The sequence below is a fragment of the Megascapheus bottae genome, chromosome 3 (assembly GCF_031878675.1).
Source record: "Megascapheus bottae isolate mThoBot1 chromosome 3, mThoBot2.hap1, whole genome shotgun sequence".
NCBI lineage: Eukaryota > Metazoa > Chordata > Mammalia > Rodentia > Geomyidae > Megascapheus > Megascapheus bottae.
In genome coordinates, this window is record NC_143511.1 from 88946398 (window position 1) to 88960172 (window position 13775).

The window sequence follows — 13775 nt, forward strand, 5'->3', positions numbered from 1 at the left end:
AGATGCCTGGGTGTGGTGGTCATTGCTATCGTGGGGTTGTTCAGATGTCTGCCACTGCTTGAGATGTCAGAGGAGCCCAGACTGCAGGCTGGCTGAGAGAGGAGAGTGAGCCAGGCTTGGTGACTCATGCCTGTGATCCTCCCTGTTCAGGAGGCTAAAATCTGAGGCCAGCCTAGGTGCAGAAGTCCATGAGACTCTTATCTCCAGGGAACCAGCAAAAGCTAGCAGCTCAAGTGGTAGAGTGCCGGCCTTAGGGAGAAAGCTGAAGGAAGAAATTGTGAGGGTGGCTGATCTGAGCCGGTCTCTGTGCAGGTTCCAGGGACCCCGAGTGTCTGGGCTCAGGCTGTGACCCCGCACACTGAGGATGCTGGAGGCCGGTCTTAGGCCTGTCTGTCTCTGGTGTGTGTTCTGGGGCCTCCTGGTTGTACCCACCCAGGGCTGTCGTTGCCTTTGGTGCCTCCTTGGGTTTCAGAAGAAGGTCCCTCCCACAGTGATTCAGTCTCTGGCTGTTCACCAATCCTGTTAGCCGGCAGCCTGCGGACAGGGCAGCCTTCTCAGTGCTTTTGGGGGCACTGCTGCCATCTGCCCTGACAGGTTCCTTTCAGTGGAGTCCCCGGGAGCTGCTCCTGGCCCCTGGTGAGGTCCGTCAGGGGAGGAGACTTTCGGGGTGCCTCTTACTTCCTCTCTTGTGATTGCAGGGGGAGATCGGCCCACCTGGTCCCAGGGGAGAAGATGGTCCCGAAGGCCCAAAGGGCCGTGGAGGGCCCAATGGCGATCCTGGTCCCTTGGGGCCCACCGGGGAGAAGGTTTGTGGCGCAGGACACTGGCACGCCCTGTGGGGAGCCTGAGCTCTGTGTGGACCCCAGACGGGAGCCTTGCCGAGACTGCTATAGGCCTGGATCCCCGAGGGGTGCTCGCGCCTTCGCATCCTGTCCCTCGGGTCTCCCTTCTGAGCTCCGTGCAGCATCTTAGGGGTGCAGGGCGTGGGGGTCTGAGCCCCCTGCCACACGAGTACTCCATCTTTGTCGAGCCCCGTCTCCTCCCTGTGGTCACCACCGTGTCCCCTCCTCTTCCCGGAGGCGCAGCTCCTCCGGGGAGCTCTTGGGATGCATCTGCCTCCCTTGCCAGCTTCTGCAGGCTCTGTGCCAGCCCAGAATGCCCACCCTGCCTTGTCCCCACTAGCCGGGCAGAAAGGGGCCACACAGAGTGCTTAGACATCCCGCCCCTTCTCACCCTGCGGCTCGTGCTGCGGGCTGTGTGAAGAGAAATCACAGGGCAGATTCTCTTCATGTGAGCACTGTTGTGTTTAGAGACCATTCCAGAGTCCAGTCCAGGGGCCGGGACCCCTGAGTGATGGCAGCGTCCTTTATCTTGGAACCTGCCTCCTGCTCCATCCACAGCCCCCGCAGGACAGGCTGGCTGGGTCTGCCCAGAGAATATGGTGGCACAAAGCTGTGTTCACAACTCATGTGATTCTTGTTCCAGGGCAAGCTTGGAGTCCCAGGATTGCCAGGATACCCAGGAAGACAGGGCCCAAAGGTAATGCGAACCCAGCAGACACGACACCCAGACACCCCGCAATGCTCTCCACACCCGTGCAGTCTTGGGGGTGACACAGCGAGGGGCACTGAGGCTTCATGCTCTTTATTTGTAGACCCTTGTGTTCACTTCACCAACTTGAAGCTGGACAGAGCTGAGCCTTTTAGAGATGGGGCCAGAGCCTGCCCAGGAGGGCGGATGGACGGGTGGGTGGAGGCATGTGGGGTGGGTGGATGCATTAGTGAGTGGGTGAACAGGTCGAAAGGATGGCTAGATGGGCAGGTGGGTGGCTGGGTGTAGTGTAGGTGGGTGTGGGTCCTGTATAGTGGTGTGTGGGTCCTGTATAGTGGTGTGGGTCCTGTATTGTGGTGTGTGTACTGTATAGGTGTGTACGAGTCCTGTATAGGTGGGTGTGGGTACTGTATAGTGGTGTATGAGTACTGTATAGTGGTGTGTAGGTACTGAATAGGTGTGTGTATGTACTGTATAGGTGGGTGTGGGTCCTGTATAGGTGTGTATAGGTACTGTAGAGTGGTATGTGGGTACTGTAGAGTGGTGTGTGGGTACTGTATAGTGGTGTGTGTGTATTGTATAGTAATGTAGGTACTGTATAGTGGGGTATGGGTACTGTATAGTGGTATGTGGGTACTTGAATAGGTGTGTATAGGTACTGTATAGTGGTGTGTGTGTACTGTATAGGTGTGTATAGGTACTGTATAGTGGTGTGTGTGTACTGTATAGTGGTGTGTGGGTACTGTATAGTGGTGTGTGTGTACTGTATAGTAATGTAGGTACTGTATAGTGGTGTGTGTGTACTGTATAGTAATGTAGGTACTGTATAGTGGTGTGTGTGTACTGTATAGTAATGTAGGTACTGTATAGTGGTGTGTGGGTACTGTATAGTAATGTAGGTACTGTATAGTGGTGTGTGTGTACTGTATAGTAATGTAGGTACTGTATAGTGGTGTGTGGGTACTGTATAGTGGTGTGTGGGTACTTGAATAGGTGTGTGTATGTACTATATAGGTGGGTGTGTGTACTGTATAGTGGTGTATGGGTACTGTATAGTGGTGTGTGTGTACTGTATAGTAATGTAGGTACTGTATAGTGGTGTGTGTGTACTGTATAGTAATGTAGGTACTGTATAGTGGTGTGTGGGTACTGTATAGTAATGTAGGTACTGTATAGTGGGGTATGGGTACTGTATAGTGGTATGTGGGTACTTGAATAGGTGTGTATAGGTACTGTATAGTGGTGTGTGTGTACTGTATAGTGGTGTGTGGGTACTGTATAGTGGTGTGTGTGTACTGTATAGTAATGTAGGTACTGTATAGTGGTGTGTGTGTACTGTATAGTAATGTAGGTACTGTATAGTGGTGTGTGGGTACTGTATAGTAATGTAGGTACTGTATAGTGGTGTGTGGGTCCTGTATCCTGGTGTGTATACTCTATAGTGAAGTGTAGGTACTGTATAGTGGTGTGTGTGTATTGTATAGTGGTGTGGGGGTACAGTATAGGTGGGTGTGGGTACTGTATAGTGGTATAGGTATTGTATAGTGGTGTGTGGGTACTGTATAGGTGGGTGTGGGTCCTGTAGAGTCATGTGTATATACTATATAGTGGTGTGGGTCCTGTATAGTGGTGTGTATGTACTGTATAGTGGTGTGTGGGTACTGTATAGGTGGGTGTGGGTACTGTATAGGTGTGAGTGGGTACTGTATAGGTGGGTGTGGGTACTGTATAGGTGTGAGTGGGTACTGATAGGTGTGTGTGGGTACTGTATAGTGGTGTGGGTACTGTATAGTGGTGTGTGGGTACTGTATAGGTACTGTATAGTGGTGTGTACGTACTGTATAGTGGTGTGTGTGTACTCTACAGTGGTGTGTGGGTCCTGTATAGTGGTGTGTGGGTACTGTATAGGTAGGTGTGGGTACTGTATAGGTAGGTGTGGGTCCTGTATAGTGGTGTGTGGGTACTGTATAGGTGTGTATAGGTACTGTATAGTGGTGTGTGGGTACTGTATAGGTGTGTATAGGTACTGTATAGTGGTATGTGGGTACTGTATAGGTGGGTGTAGGTACTGTATAGTGGTGTGTGGGTCCTGTATACTGGTGTGTATACTCTATAGTGAAGTGTAGGTACTGTATAGGTGTGTGTGGGTACTGTATAGGTGGGTATGGGTACTGTATAGGTGTGTATAGGTACTGTATAGTGGTGTGTGTATACTATATAGTGGTGTGGGGGTACTGTATAGTGGTGTGTGTGTACTGTATAGGTATGTGGGTATTGTATAGGTGGGTATGGGTACTGTATAGGTGGGAGTGGGTACTGTATAGGTGTGTGTGGGTACTGTATAGTGGTGTGTGGGTACTGTATAGTGGTATGTGGATACTGTATAGGTAGGTGTGGGTCCTGTATAGTGGTGTGTGTGTACTGTATAGGTGGGTGTGAGTCCTGTATAGTGATTTGTGGGTACTGTACAGGTGGGTGTGGGTATTGTATAGTGGTGTGTGGGTCCTATATACTGGTGTATGGGTACTGTATAGTGGTGTGTATGTATTGTATAGTGGTGTGTGGGTCCTGTATAGTGGTGTGTGTGTACTGTATAGTGGTGTGTGGGTACTGTATAGGTGGGTGTGGGTACTCTATAGGTGGGAGTGGGTACTGTATAGGTATGTGGGGGTACTGTATAGTGGTCTGGGTACTGTATAGTGGTGTGTGGGTACTGTATAGGTGGGTGTGGGTCCTGTATAGTGGTATGTATGTACTGTATAGTGGTGTGTGTGTCCTGTATAGTGGTGTGTGGGTACTGTATAGTGGTGTATGTGTACTGTATACTGGTGTGTATAGTGGTGTGTGTGTACTGTATAGTGGTGTGTGGGTACTGTATAGTGGTGTGGGTACTGTATAGTGGTGTGTGTGTGTACTGTATAGTGGTTTGTGGGTACTGTATAGTAGTGTGTGGGTCCTGTATAGTGGTGTGTGGGTACTGTATAGGTGGGTGTGGGTACTCTATAGGTGGGAGTGGGTACTGTATAGGTATGTGGGGGTACTGTATAGTGGTCTGGGTACTGTATAGTGGTGTGTGGGTACTGTATAGGTGGGTGTGGGTCCTGTATAGTGGTGTGTATGTACTGTATAGTGGTGTGTGTGTCCTGTATAGTGGTGTGTGGGTACTGTATAGTGGTGTGTGTGTACTGTATACTGGTGTGTATAGTGGTGTGTGTGTCCTGTATAGTGGTGTGTGTGTACTGTATACTGGTGTGTGGGTACTGTATAGGTGGGTGTGGGTACTGTATAGTGGTGTGTGGGTACTGTATAGGTGGGTGTGGGTACTGTATAGTGGTGTGTGGGTCCTATATAGTGGTGTGTGGGTACTGTATAGGTGGGTGTGTGTGTACTGTATAGTGGTGTGTGTATACTGTATAGGTGGGTGTGGGTCCTATATAGTGGTGTGTGGGTACTGTATAGTGGTGTGTATGTATTGTATAGTGGTGTGTGGGTCCTGTATAGTGGTGTGTGGGTACTGTATAGTGGTGTGTGTGTCCTGTATAGTGGTGTGTGGGTACTGTATAGGTGGGTGTGCGTCCTGTATAGTGGTGTGTGTCTACTGTATAGGTGGGTGTGGGTCCTGTATAGTGGTGTGTGTGTACTGTATAGGTGGGTGTGGGTCCTGTATAGTGGTGTGTGGGTACTGTATAGTGTTGTGTGGGTCCTATATAGTGGTGTGTGGGTACTGCATAGTGGTGTATGGGTACTGTATAGGTTGGTGTGGGTACTGTATAGGTGAGTGTGGGTTCTGTATAGGTGGGTGCACTCCCGGGTATCTCACAGGCCCTTTCCCAGCAGGGCACACACAGTGTAACCCAAGCGTCTGTCCTGAGGGTCATATTTTCTCCCCTTACTCTTTCAGGGTTCCATCGGATTCCCTGGATTTCCTGGTGCCAACGGAGAGAAAGGCGGCAGGGTAAGGACGATTGGTCTTTGGTTCAGCGGCAGCTGGGCCGTCTTGATGGCAGCCTGTCTGAGGGCTGCGGTTTCCCCACACCTGGCAGGAGCCTGTGAGGGAGAATCCAGAGGGCGAGAGACGGAGCATGCTGGGAAGTGGACGTTTCTGATAGGCTGCACAGGCCGTTATTGAAGCCAGACTCTTCTCTGCACCTCTCTCCCCCGAACTCCTCTAAACTCCAGGAGAAAAGTTTCCTCTGTGTGTGTCACACCTCCTCCTCCAGGGGCCAGGTCCTTCCGGACCTATTGCAGTGAGAATTCCAGCCACCTCCTTCCCTCCTGTTCACAGTCACCATCCATGACTGAGTGCATCTTTTGTTGTCACCTGTACCCAGGCCTCCTGGGAGCTGAGCTGGAGGAGCCGTGCACCTCTGTCTTCTGTGGGCTGGCCTTGTCTGCAAGGGCAGGGGAGGGAGAGACTGTCCCTAGTGCTGGACGGGAGTGTGGGCCCTCCTGGTGTGTGTTATGCCGTACTCTCCTTGCTGCCTGCTGCCCTTGGAGCTGGACTGTGAGCAAACGGGCTGAATGCCCTCTTTACAGCCTAGAGCCACAGGGGTGCCTAGTGCAGGGGTACAGGGCTGACATGGGGCTGCTGCCTCAATCCAGTCTCTCTCCTCTCTCTTTCTCTGTATTCTTTTATCTATGGATCTAACCTATTTTCTATGTATCTGCTATAACCTATCAGTAGATTTCTGTTCTCTATTGTCTTTCTTCTAATCTTCTATTATGTATTTTCCATTCTGTCATCTATCTTTCTACCTGTTATCTATCATCTATCTGCTATCTACCGCTATCATCTGTTATCTATCTATCTATCTGTCATCTTTTCTCCCATCTGTCTTCTTTGATCGGTGAATTTGCTTCTCTTTGCCCATCACTCGCACCTGAATCTTCCCACCCTTCCTTGTACAGGGAGTGTCTTCGGGGAACTTTCTCCTCTGGCATAGTTGCAGATTTCCTTGTGAGTTCTCGTAGTGTTGGAGATGCAGGCATCAGGGGTGTTGAGACTGAGCTGGGGACCGTTCCTGCTCTCGTGGGTGAAAATCTTCAGGAGGGAGAGGGCTGTAATCGGACTGCACTCTTCTGCAGTGAGGACTGCGTGAGGCGGGGGGGCTGGCGCCCCTGCTGGCTTACCCTCCTGGGTTCCCAAACGAGGCTCTGCCCCCTCAGCCTCCTCCTCCCTCAGCTTAGAATCTGGACAGGTGCTCTGGTACCTGCTGCCTCTGTGCAGGGCATCAGCATCTTGAATCAGTGAAGGACAGAGTTTGAATTTCACCAAGGCCTGAATGGAGCCTTCCAGGCACCAGCTGCGTCTAGTTAGGGAGGCAGAGTGGTCACTGCAGAAGAATGTCTGAAACACTGGGTCATTTGGGGAACAGAGAATGGGGCCCCCTGGCCTACCAGGTGGGTTGTCCTCCTCAGCTGTCTGACTGAAGCCAGAAGCCTGACTCTTCCCGCACAAGGCTTTGTCTTGTTCTCAACAGAAGCCCCAGGGGCCTTTGGGCTGCTTTGTCTTCTGAGCCTTAGAGGCAGATGCTGTTACCCAAGTACCCTGGTTCTGGTTGATGTTGTTTTGCCCTTGGGCTTTCGACCATGTGGCTACACGCAGTCCTGTTTGGAGGACTTGACTGAAGCAGCACACATTTCCTGAGTCCTTGCTGAGCATGGGAGCTTTGCCTGGCACTGGGGTCAGATGAGGAGTTCTCAGCAGAGTGAATCAGGGACAGTTGTCTACCTCAGGAGACCTGGAAGACTTCCTGGAGCCTGGGGAGGTCCTCCGGTCTGCCATGTTTCAGTGTGGCTCTTTCCACCAAGGCAGCCAGCGGTCACCCACTGTGGGATCTAGTGAGGGGGTGAGTGGGTCCTGGTATGAGAAAGGCTGTGATTCTGTCCCCTGCCAGTGCTCGGGTCCAACAGCTGCCTCTAGTGCGCTTACCCATGGTGTGTGTGTGTGTGTGTGTGTGTGTGTGTGTGTGTGTGTGTGTGTGTGTGCACGCACGCGCGCACACACATGCACCTATGCCTGCATCCCTCCACCAGAGCCCAGGAACCTCTCTCTCTTCCACATGATGGCTTCTGTAGAGCCAGTGGCTTGCTTCTGTGATAGTTGGCAGAGTGTTAGACGGCCACTGTGCCATCCAGTCAGCATCCTAGAAAGATGATGGTCTGGTAAGGGTCGTGTGCCCTGGGCTTGCTTAGCTTCCCAGCAGGGAGCTGGATGTCCACTGGGCCATGCCAGGCTCCGCCCCCATGGGCCTGGCTTGCTCAGCTCTGCTGGAGAGCTCCAGCAGGACCATCTGGAGATGGTCCGTCCTCCCGAGCAAGGACAAGAGGACAGATGCCAAGCAGTCTGTGATGGAGACCCAGGCGCGTGCTCTGCTCAGCAGCCTGGGTCACTGGGACACTACATTTGGCGTGGATATCTTACCACAAACGGATGGGACTGAGATCGAAACTGTGTTTCGCTCCTCGCCAAGGCCAGCACACCTGGATGCTGGGAATGATTAGATCAGCTTGTCTCCTGATCTATTTGTTCTGTAAAGTGAAACCCAGATCCAGGAAGGTCCTGGCTGTGGAAGGTGGGAGGGAAGAGAAGCTGGCAGCCCAGGTCCCCTCACAGGGCTAGCTGGACTCAAGGCTGACCGCGCATCTACTTTGCAATGGCATTCATCGTATAGATGTTTTGGTCATTTTTCTCATGCAAACGTTTATTTGAAGCCAAGAGCTATTGCTGCCGAGTTCACACACTGGAAAGCAGGGTGCATTGTTAAAAAGCAGCACCATTAACTGATGATTCTGAATGGTTTTGATTAAATGTGTGTCAAAAGGGAGTGGGGTGGGAATGGAAGGCTGAGTGCTGTGCTGATGGCTCATACCTGTAATCCTAACTATTCAGGAGATGAGATCAGAGGACTGCCTGGCCAGGAAAGCCAGAAGAGACACTGTGTCTCAAGTGGTAGAGCACAAAAGCTCAGGGACGGTGTCAAGTCCCTGAGTTCAAGCCCCATGCCACACACACAAAAAAGGACTGGGAAAGTGAGTGTGGATAGAAAGCATTCTCCATCCTGGCAGCACAGAGTGAACAACAGTGAGAAGACATGTAGATGGCAAGCTTTGCATTCAGTTCAGTCCTGGGTGTGCTGGGTGTGAGGCCACAGTGAAAGGCAGGGAGGACTGGCGGGGGGATGGGGGGGGAAGGAGACACCGAGTCCCCTCTGTTGCTTCTGAGTGCTTGTGCAGCCATTCCGTCTTTGACATGGCCAAAACAAATGTGGCCCGTTCACTTTCTGTGGGTTGGAAATTGCAGAATAACAATGGCGAAAGGAGTCTTGAGTTGTGTGAGCGGAGCCAGTACCCCCCGGATTGGTGGGTTCTCTGTTAAATTGCAGGTCCACTCCTCCGCACAGCCTGTTGAAAATTTAATGCCCAATATTCTTAACAGTCGCAGACGTAAATTATGTATGAGAGGGGTTGAGTTTCTTTTCTTTTCTTGTAATAATGTTTTTCCTCCTGGGAAGGGAAGAGGGGGAGAAGGAGGAGGGGAGAAAAAGACATGGGGGAAGTGGTGAGCTCTCCTCCTGAGGAGTGTCAGGCCTGAGGAACGTGACTGACAGCCCCTTTTCTCTGGTTCCAGGGCACCCCAGGAAAGCCTGGACCACGGGGACAGCGCGGCCCAACGGTAACCTTCCTTGTGGCCTGAGGGCTGCCCAGAGACACAGGAGAGCATGCAGGGGCATGCGGGGTGGGGGTGGGGCTCTACATGATTCTGGGAGTCTGAGCTGACGGATCTTCTCTATGTCTTTTCAGGGCCCAAGGGGTGAAAGAGGCCCACGGGGCATTACAGGGAAGCCTGGCCCCAAGGTAATGTTCTGTGTCCCTCGGTGGCGTGGTATGGAGGCTTGTGGCATCTGAGGTGTTCTGTGGCCTCCTTCCCTCAGAAAGCAGGCAGTTTCCATGGGGTACTTAAGGAGGACCCCTGCTCAGCTGTCTTTGGGAATCTGTGGAGCTGGGACAGGTGGCGGAGGTGACTGTCTGGGCCTGAGTTCTGGAGAGGTCTCAGAGGCCCCAGGCCAGGCCTGACACCACCAAGTACTGCCTGGCAGAATTTCTTGACAGGAAAAACGGTCCAGAAGCTATCAAGAGATCTTTACTAGAAAGTTCTTTCTTTCTAGTCTGGTAGAAGCCAAGCCCTCCCCCATGCCCGCCCCACCCTCATTGGATGGTAGGTGACATGGAGCTTGCTCCCAGGGCAATGAGCTGGCCTCCCGTTGGCCCAGAGGAGCCAGTGAGCTGGCCCGTCCCTTGGCTTGACCAGGCCACCAGCCACGGTCTCCTGTGGAGCTCAGTGGGCATCCTGTGTCCCCAGCAGCTCCAGGCGTGGGGCAGAAGTGTGTAGTTTCTCTGTCCCTGCCATCAGGGACAGATCCCCACACAGTGTCTTTTCGTGGCTTTTTGATGGCATTTCTTGCCTGGGCCCAGCCTTTGTCAGGCTGCAGGGGTCCATTGTGGAAATGTCACAGCCCTGCAGCCGAGGAGGGGGCGGTGAGCTGTAGGGGCTGCAGCTCCGGGATGACATGCTGGAATCTCTGCACGCGGTCAGGGTGACCTTGAGAAGGGCTCGAGGGCGATATCTACCTGGGCTGCTTGGATGAGTTATGGCCTGAGCCCTTGGACTGTGCTCACAGTGTGTTTCTCTCTCTCGCCCTCCCTCCAGGGCAACTCCGGAGGCGATGGCCCGGCCGGCCCTCCCGGAGAACGGGTGAGCGACTGCCCGCATGGGCTGTGAGAACGTCTCCGGGGGCAGCTTGTTCCCAAGACCCTTCTCTCCACCTCGGTGGAGTGGGCCGGGAGGGGAGGCTGTCCCCGGGCCCTGGAGTGGCTCATCTGGGACTGTCAGCCCACTCACTGGGCCTAACTTGGTGGGTGTGGGAAGATGGGAAGCTGGCCACTGGCCCCAGGGGCTGGGAGTTGCCCTGTGCAGGCCGTGTCAGCAGCCTGGCAGCGTGAAGGTGGGGTTGGAGGAAATGGGAAAGGTTGTGGCGAGCAGTGAGTGAGAAGTGGGCTGTGCTGAGAGCCAGCTCAGGACTGGGCAGAGGAGGGCTGCTGGGCTCAGGACTTCTGTCCTCTAACAGTGCTCTCTCTCCAGGGACCCAATGGACCCCAAGGCCCTACAGGATTCCCTGGCCCAAAAGGCCCCCCGGTGAGCAGTGCATCTCCCTGCACCCAGGGCGGGTGGGGAGGTCAAGCTCTCTGGTGTGCTTCCCCTCTCCCCCATCACCTTTGTCTTCCTGAGGGCTCCCAGACCAAGGGTCCTGACAGGAAGTCTGGCCCATGGCCCCTGCTGGGTGTCCTGTACAGGGGGCCATAGCACAGGCCCTGTGTCACCTGTCCCATCATGCTCAGTGTCCTGGGACCATTGCAGCAAATACGCCAAGCTGGACTCTCAGTGCTGGGGGCAGACACCTAAAGCACCGCAGTGTCCCGGGCATGTGGCAACCTTGCCGAGGCTGCCTCCTCCCCAGGGGCGGGAGACCCTTGTCACAGAGGGTCCGCCGTGGCTGTCCTTGGCGCTGCCTGGCTGTGGCTGTCCCCTGATCTCCACCTTCACTTGCTGCCTCCTCTCTGTGATGTCGTCCTTGTTTTGAGGACACAGGTCACAGGTCAGGACCCCGCTAGCCTGACCCCATGTGTGTTTCAGACGAGGTCCTACTCATGGGTCATGGGTCAGGACTTGGACAGATCTTTGGGGGGACACAGTTTATCTTATGGATGTCATCTTCGAACGTGTTTCTCCTCACCCCACCCCAAATGCAAACCTTTACTGCTTGACAGTAGCTGGGGCAGAAGTTAGGAGGAGTTTATCTGCCCACTAGATGGATAGGAGGAGTCCCAGAACCGTCTGGGCAGCCCCCCCTCCCCCGGATCTTAGGGTGCTGGCCAGAATCTCAGCCTCCATTTCCTCTGGGAGAAGGGTGCACTCGCAGTGGCATTGAAGTCTGTGGCTGTCAAAACTCAGCCCTGTCACGTCGGGCATAGATAGGCTCCTTCCTCCAAGGCACTCGTTTTGCGGTCACTGTTGGGTGACCACTTTTCTCCGAGTAGTTCTCAAGGATGAGGGCCACTGACACAAAATGGCAGTGTCTACGGCCTGGTCTGGCCTTGGGTCTCACCGACTGTGTGCTGCTTGGAACTCAACTTCTTTCCTTTGGCTATTCCTTCAGGGCCCTCCCGGCAAGGATGGGCTCCCTGGACACCCTGGACAGAGGGGGGAGACGGTGAGTGGTGTGGATGTTGGGGGGGGATTCACAGGCTGGCCCCTCCCTGGCTGGTTCTCCTGGCCGTGCATGCAGTCGTTGTGAGGTGCAGCGCCTAGGACCCTTCTGGCTTGGGAGAGACCAGCCAGCCTGGGGACCCGGGGGAGGGGGGGTGGGCACTTCTCTGGGCTGCCTCCCCTGGCCAGGCCATGTGTGGTTGATTTGGGGCAGGCTCCGGGCGGGCCAGCAGTGCAAGCTAGCAGTTGTATGGACATTTGTGGGGAGAAAGTAGCTGCTGGCTACTTGCTGATTTTATCAGCTTTGCTCAAAGGCCATGTTTGAAACCACCAGGACACACAGTGTCATGAGAGCCCTGAAATGTTGTCCTCCCTCCCGCCCTGAAGAATTGTGGATGCCTCCTAGCATGCTCTCTGCGGAAGCTCAACTGGAACAGCACATAGAAAAGTCTGCATTTGCAGTGTGCTATGCAGTTGTTTATGCAGCAAAACTTCAAGAAAAGGGCAATAGGTCTGGGGCCGGTCCAGGAGATTTGGGCCTGGGGCTGACGTAGAGGGCGAGGAAGGCGCCTTCACCCTCCTCCTCCGTGTAAACAGTGCAGGTGCCCAGTGTGCTCATGACCCATGTCCTTGCAAGATGAGGACTGCTTTTGACCTTGCCTTTGACCTTGTCAACTCCATGGTGATAGACACATTTGGTCAGAAGTCTGATCATTTCCTGGACCCTTCTTCTGAGAGCTGACCTGTGACCATGGTCATTCCTGTAGCTGTGCCGTGTTCCTGCTCTGTGTACAGTCAGTCCAGATGGAAGGGCAGTTTGCATACATACGCACTTTTCTCTGAGTGGGGGCCACTCAGGGACCAACAGAGCCCTTTGTCTCTGCAGCCCAGTTCTTTGCATTTAGTCTCAAAAGGCTTCTGTCAGCCAGGGGACACCGGAATGGGTCTTTAGAGGCTTTATCACATTCTGCCCCGAACTTTCTGAAAGCTCCTTTTTCTTCTTCTTCTTTTTTTTTTTTTTTTTGGTGATAGTGCTGAGAGCTCTTTTAATTACACCTCTGCCAGCGTTCTAGGCAACATATGCTGGCTGATAAATGGAGATTACTTTGCTCTTTCGTCTATAGAGGAAAATTAAAACCTTTTTTCCGAGCTTCGCACACTTTTCTCTAATGCCTTTCCAAGGAGACATGATAGAAACGTTTTCATATCGTGTGTTCTTCTTTGGCTTTGAGAAAGACCCATCCTTCCTCGGGAAGGGCCCTTTCCAGTGGCTTCTTGTAGGCCTGGCTGCCTCCGGGGGACACGGAGTCATTTTTGGTGGGACTGGTGGGCCACATCTGAGACCCACCAGGGCGCACAGTCCCCTCGGGTCCAGTCCACATACCCAGGAGGACATTCGTCCTAAGGCCCTGAAGTTCTTCCTGTTCTTAATGAAGCCCAAGTGGTCAGGCCACCCGGCCAGCTGTGGCTTACGTGGCCCAGTGTCTCTGCATGAGATCCCAGAGTCTGGTGTGCTGGCCCAGGTGTACGCCTACCTCATAGTCCTCGCTGTGGCCCTGAGGCCACTACTGCCCTCTCCCAGCTGGAGCTTCTTTCTGGGGCCTCGAGTGCATCATCCACATGTCCCTGCAGGTGACGCTTTGTTCCAGCTGCCCTAGTCCACTGCTGTGCCCGGAAGTCACACTCACAGGGCCCCTGGAAAGCTCTCCCCGCAACAGGACCAGTTAGGAAGCAGAGCCAGGCCTGGGCCGAGCCAGGCCTGACCTCTACACGAGCACAGGGAGCCAAGAAGAGATCTGAAGTGTGTGGAAAACGATGCCTCCAGGCTGGCGTGTTGAGAGCAGCTAGGCCTGGCTCGTCTCTGTGCTAATACACAGATGGGAGCAGCCGGGCAGGTCGCCTGCTGAGCACCAAATAGCAGGGATGACAGAGGCTACAAAGGCTACTCAGAAAGTGA

The 13775-nt window shown here is 53.6% G+C and overlaps 1 protein-coding gene across 2 annotated transcripts in view; it reads left to right on the forward strand.

Annotated features, from left to right (window-relative positions):
• The window catches only part of Col5a1 (collagen type V alpha 1 chain), a 127559-nt gene that overhangs the window by 81303 nt on the left and 32481 nt on the right, over nt 1-13775 (forward strand). For both annotated transcript variants that reach the window (XM_090330902.1, XM_090330903.1), the window contains exons 30-37: nt 699-806; nt 1486-1539; nt 5453-5506; nt 9182-9226; nt 9355-9408; nt 10262-10306; nt 10694-10747; nt 11769-11822. In XM_090330902.1, the coding sequence (XP_090187028.1) occupies nt 699-806; nt 1486-1539; nt 5453-5506; nt 9182-9226; nt 9355-9408; nt 10262-10306; nt 10694-10747; nt 11769-11822 (468 nt within the window). The remainder of the gene's footprint in view (nt 1-698; nt 807-1485; nt 1540-5452; nt 5507-9181; nt 9227-9354; nt 9409-10261; nt 10307-10693; nt 10748-11768; nt 11823-13775) is intronic.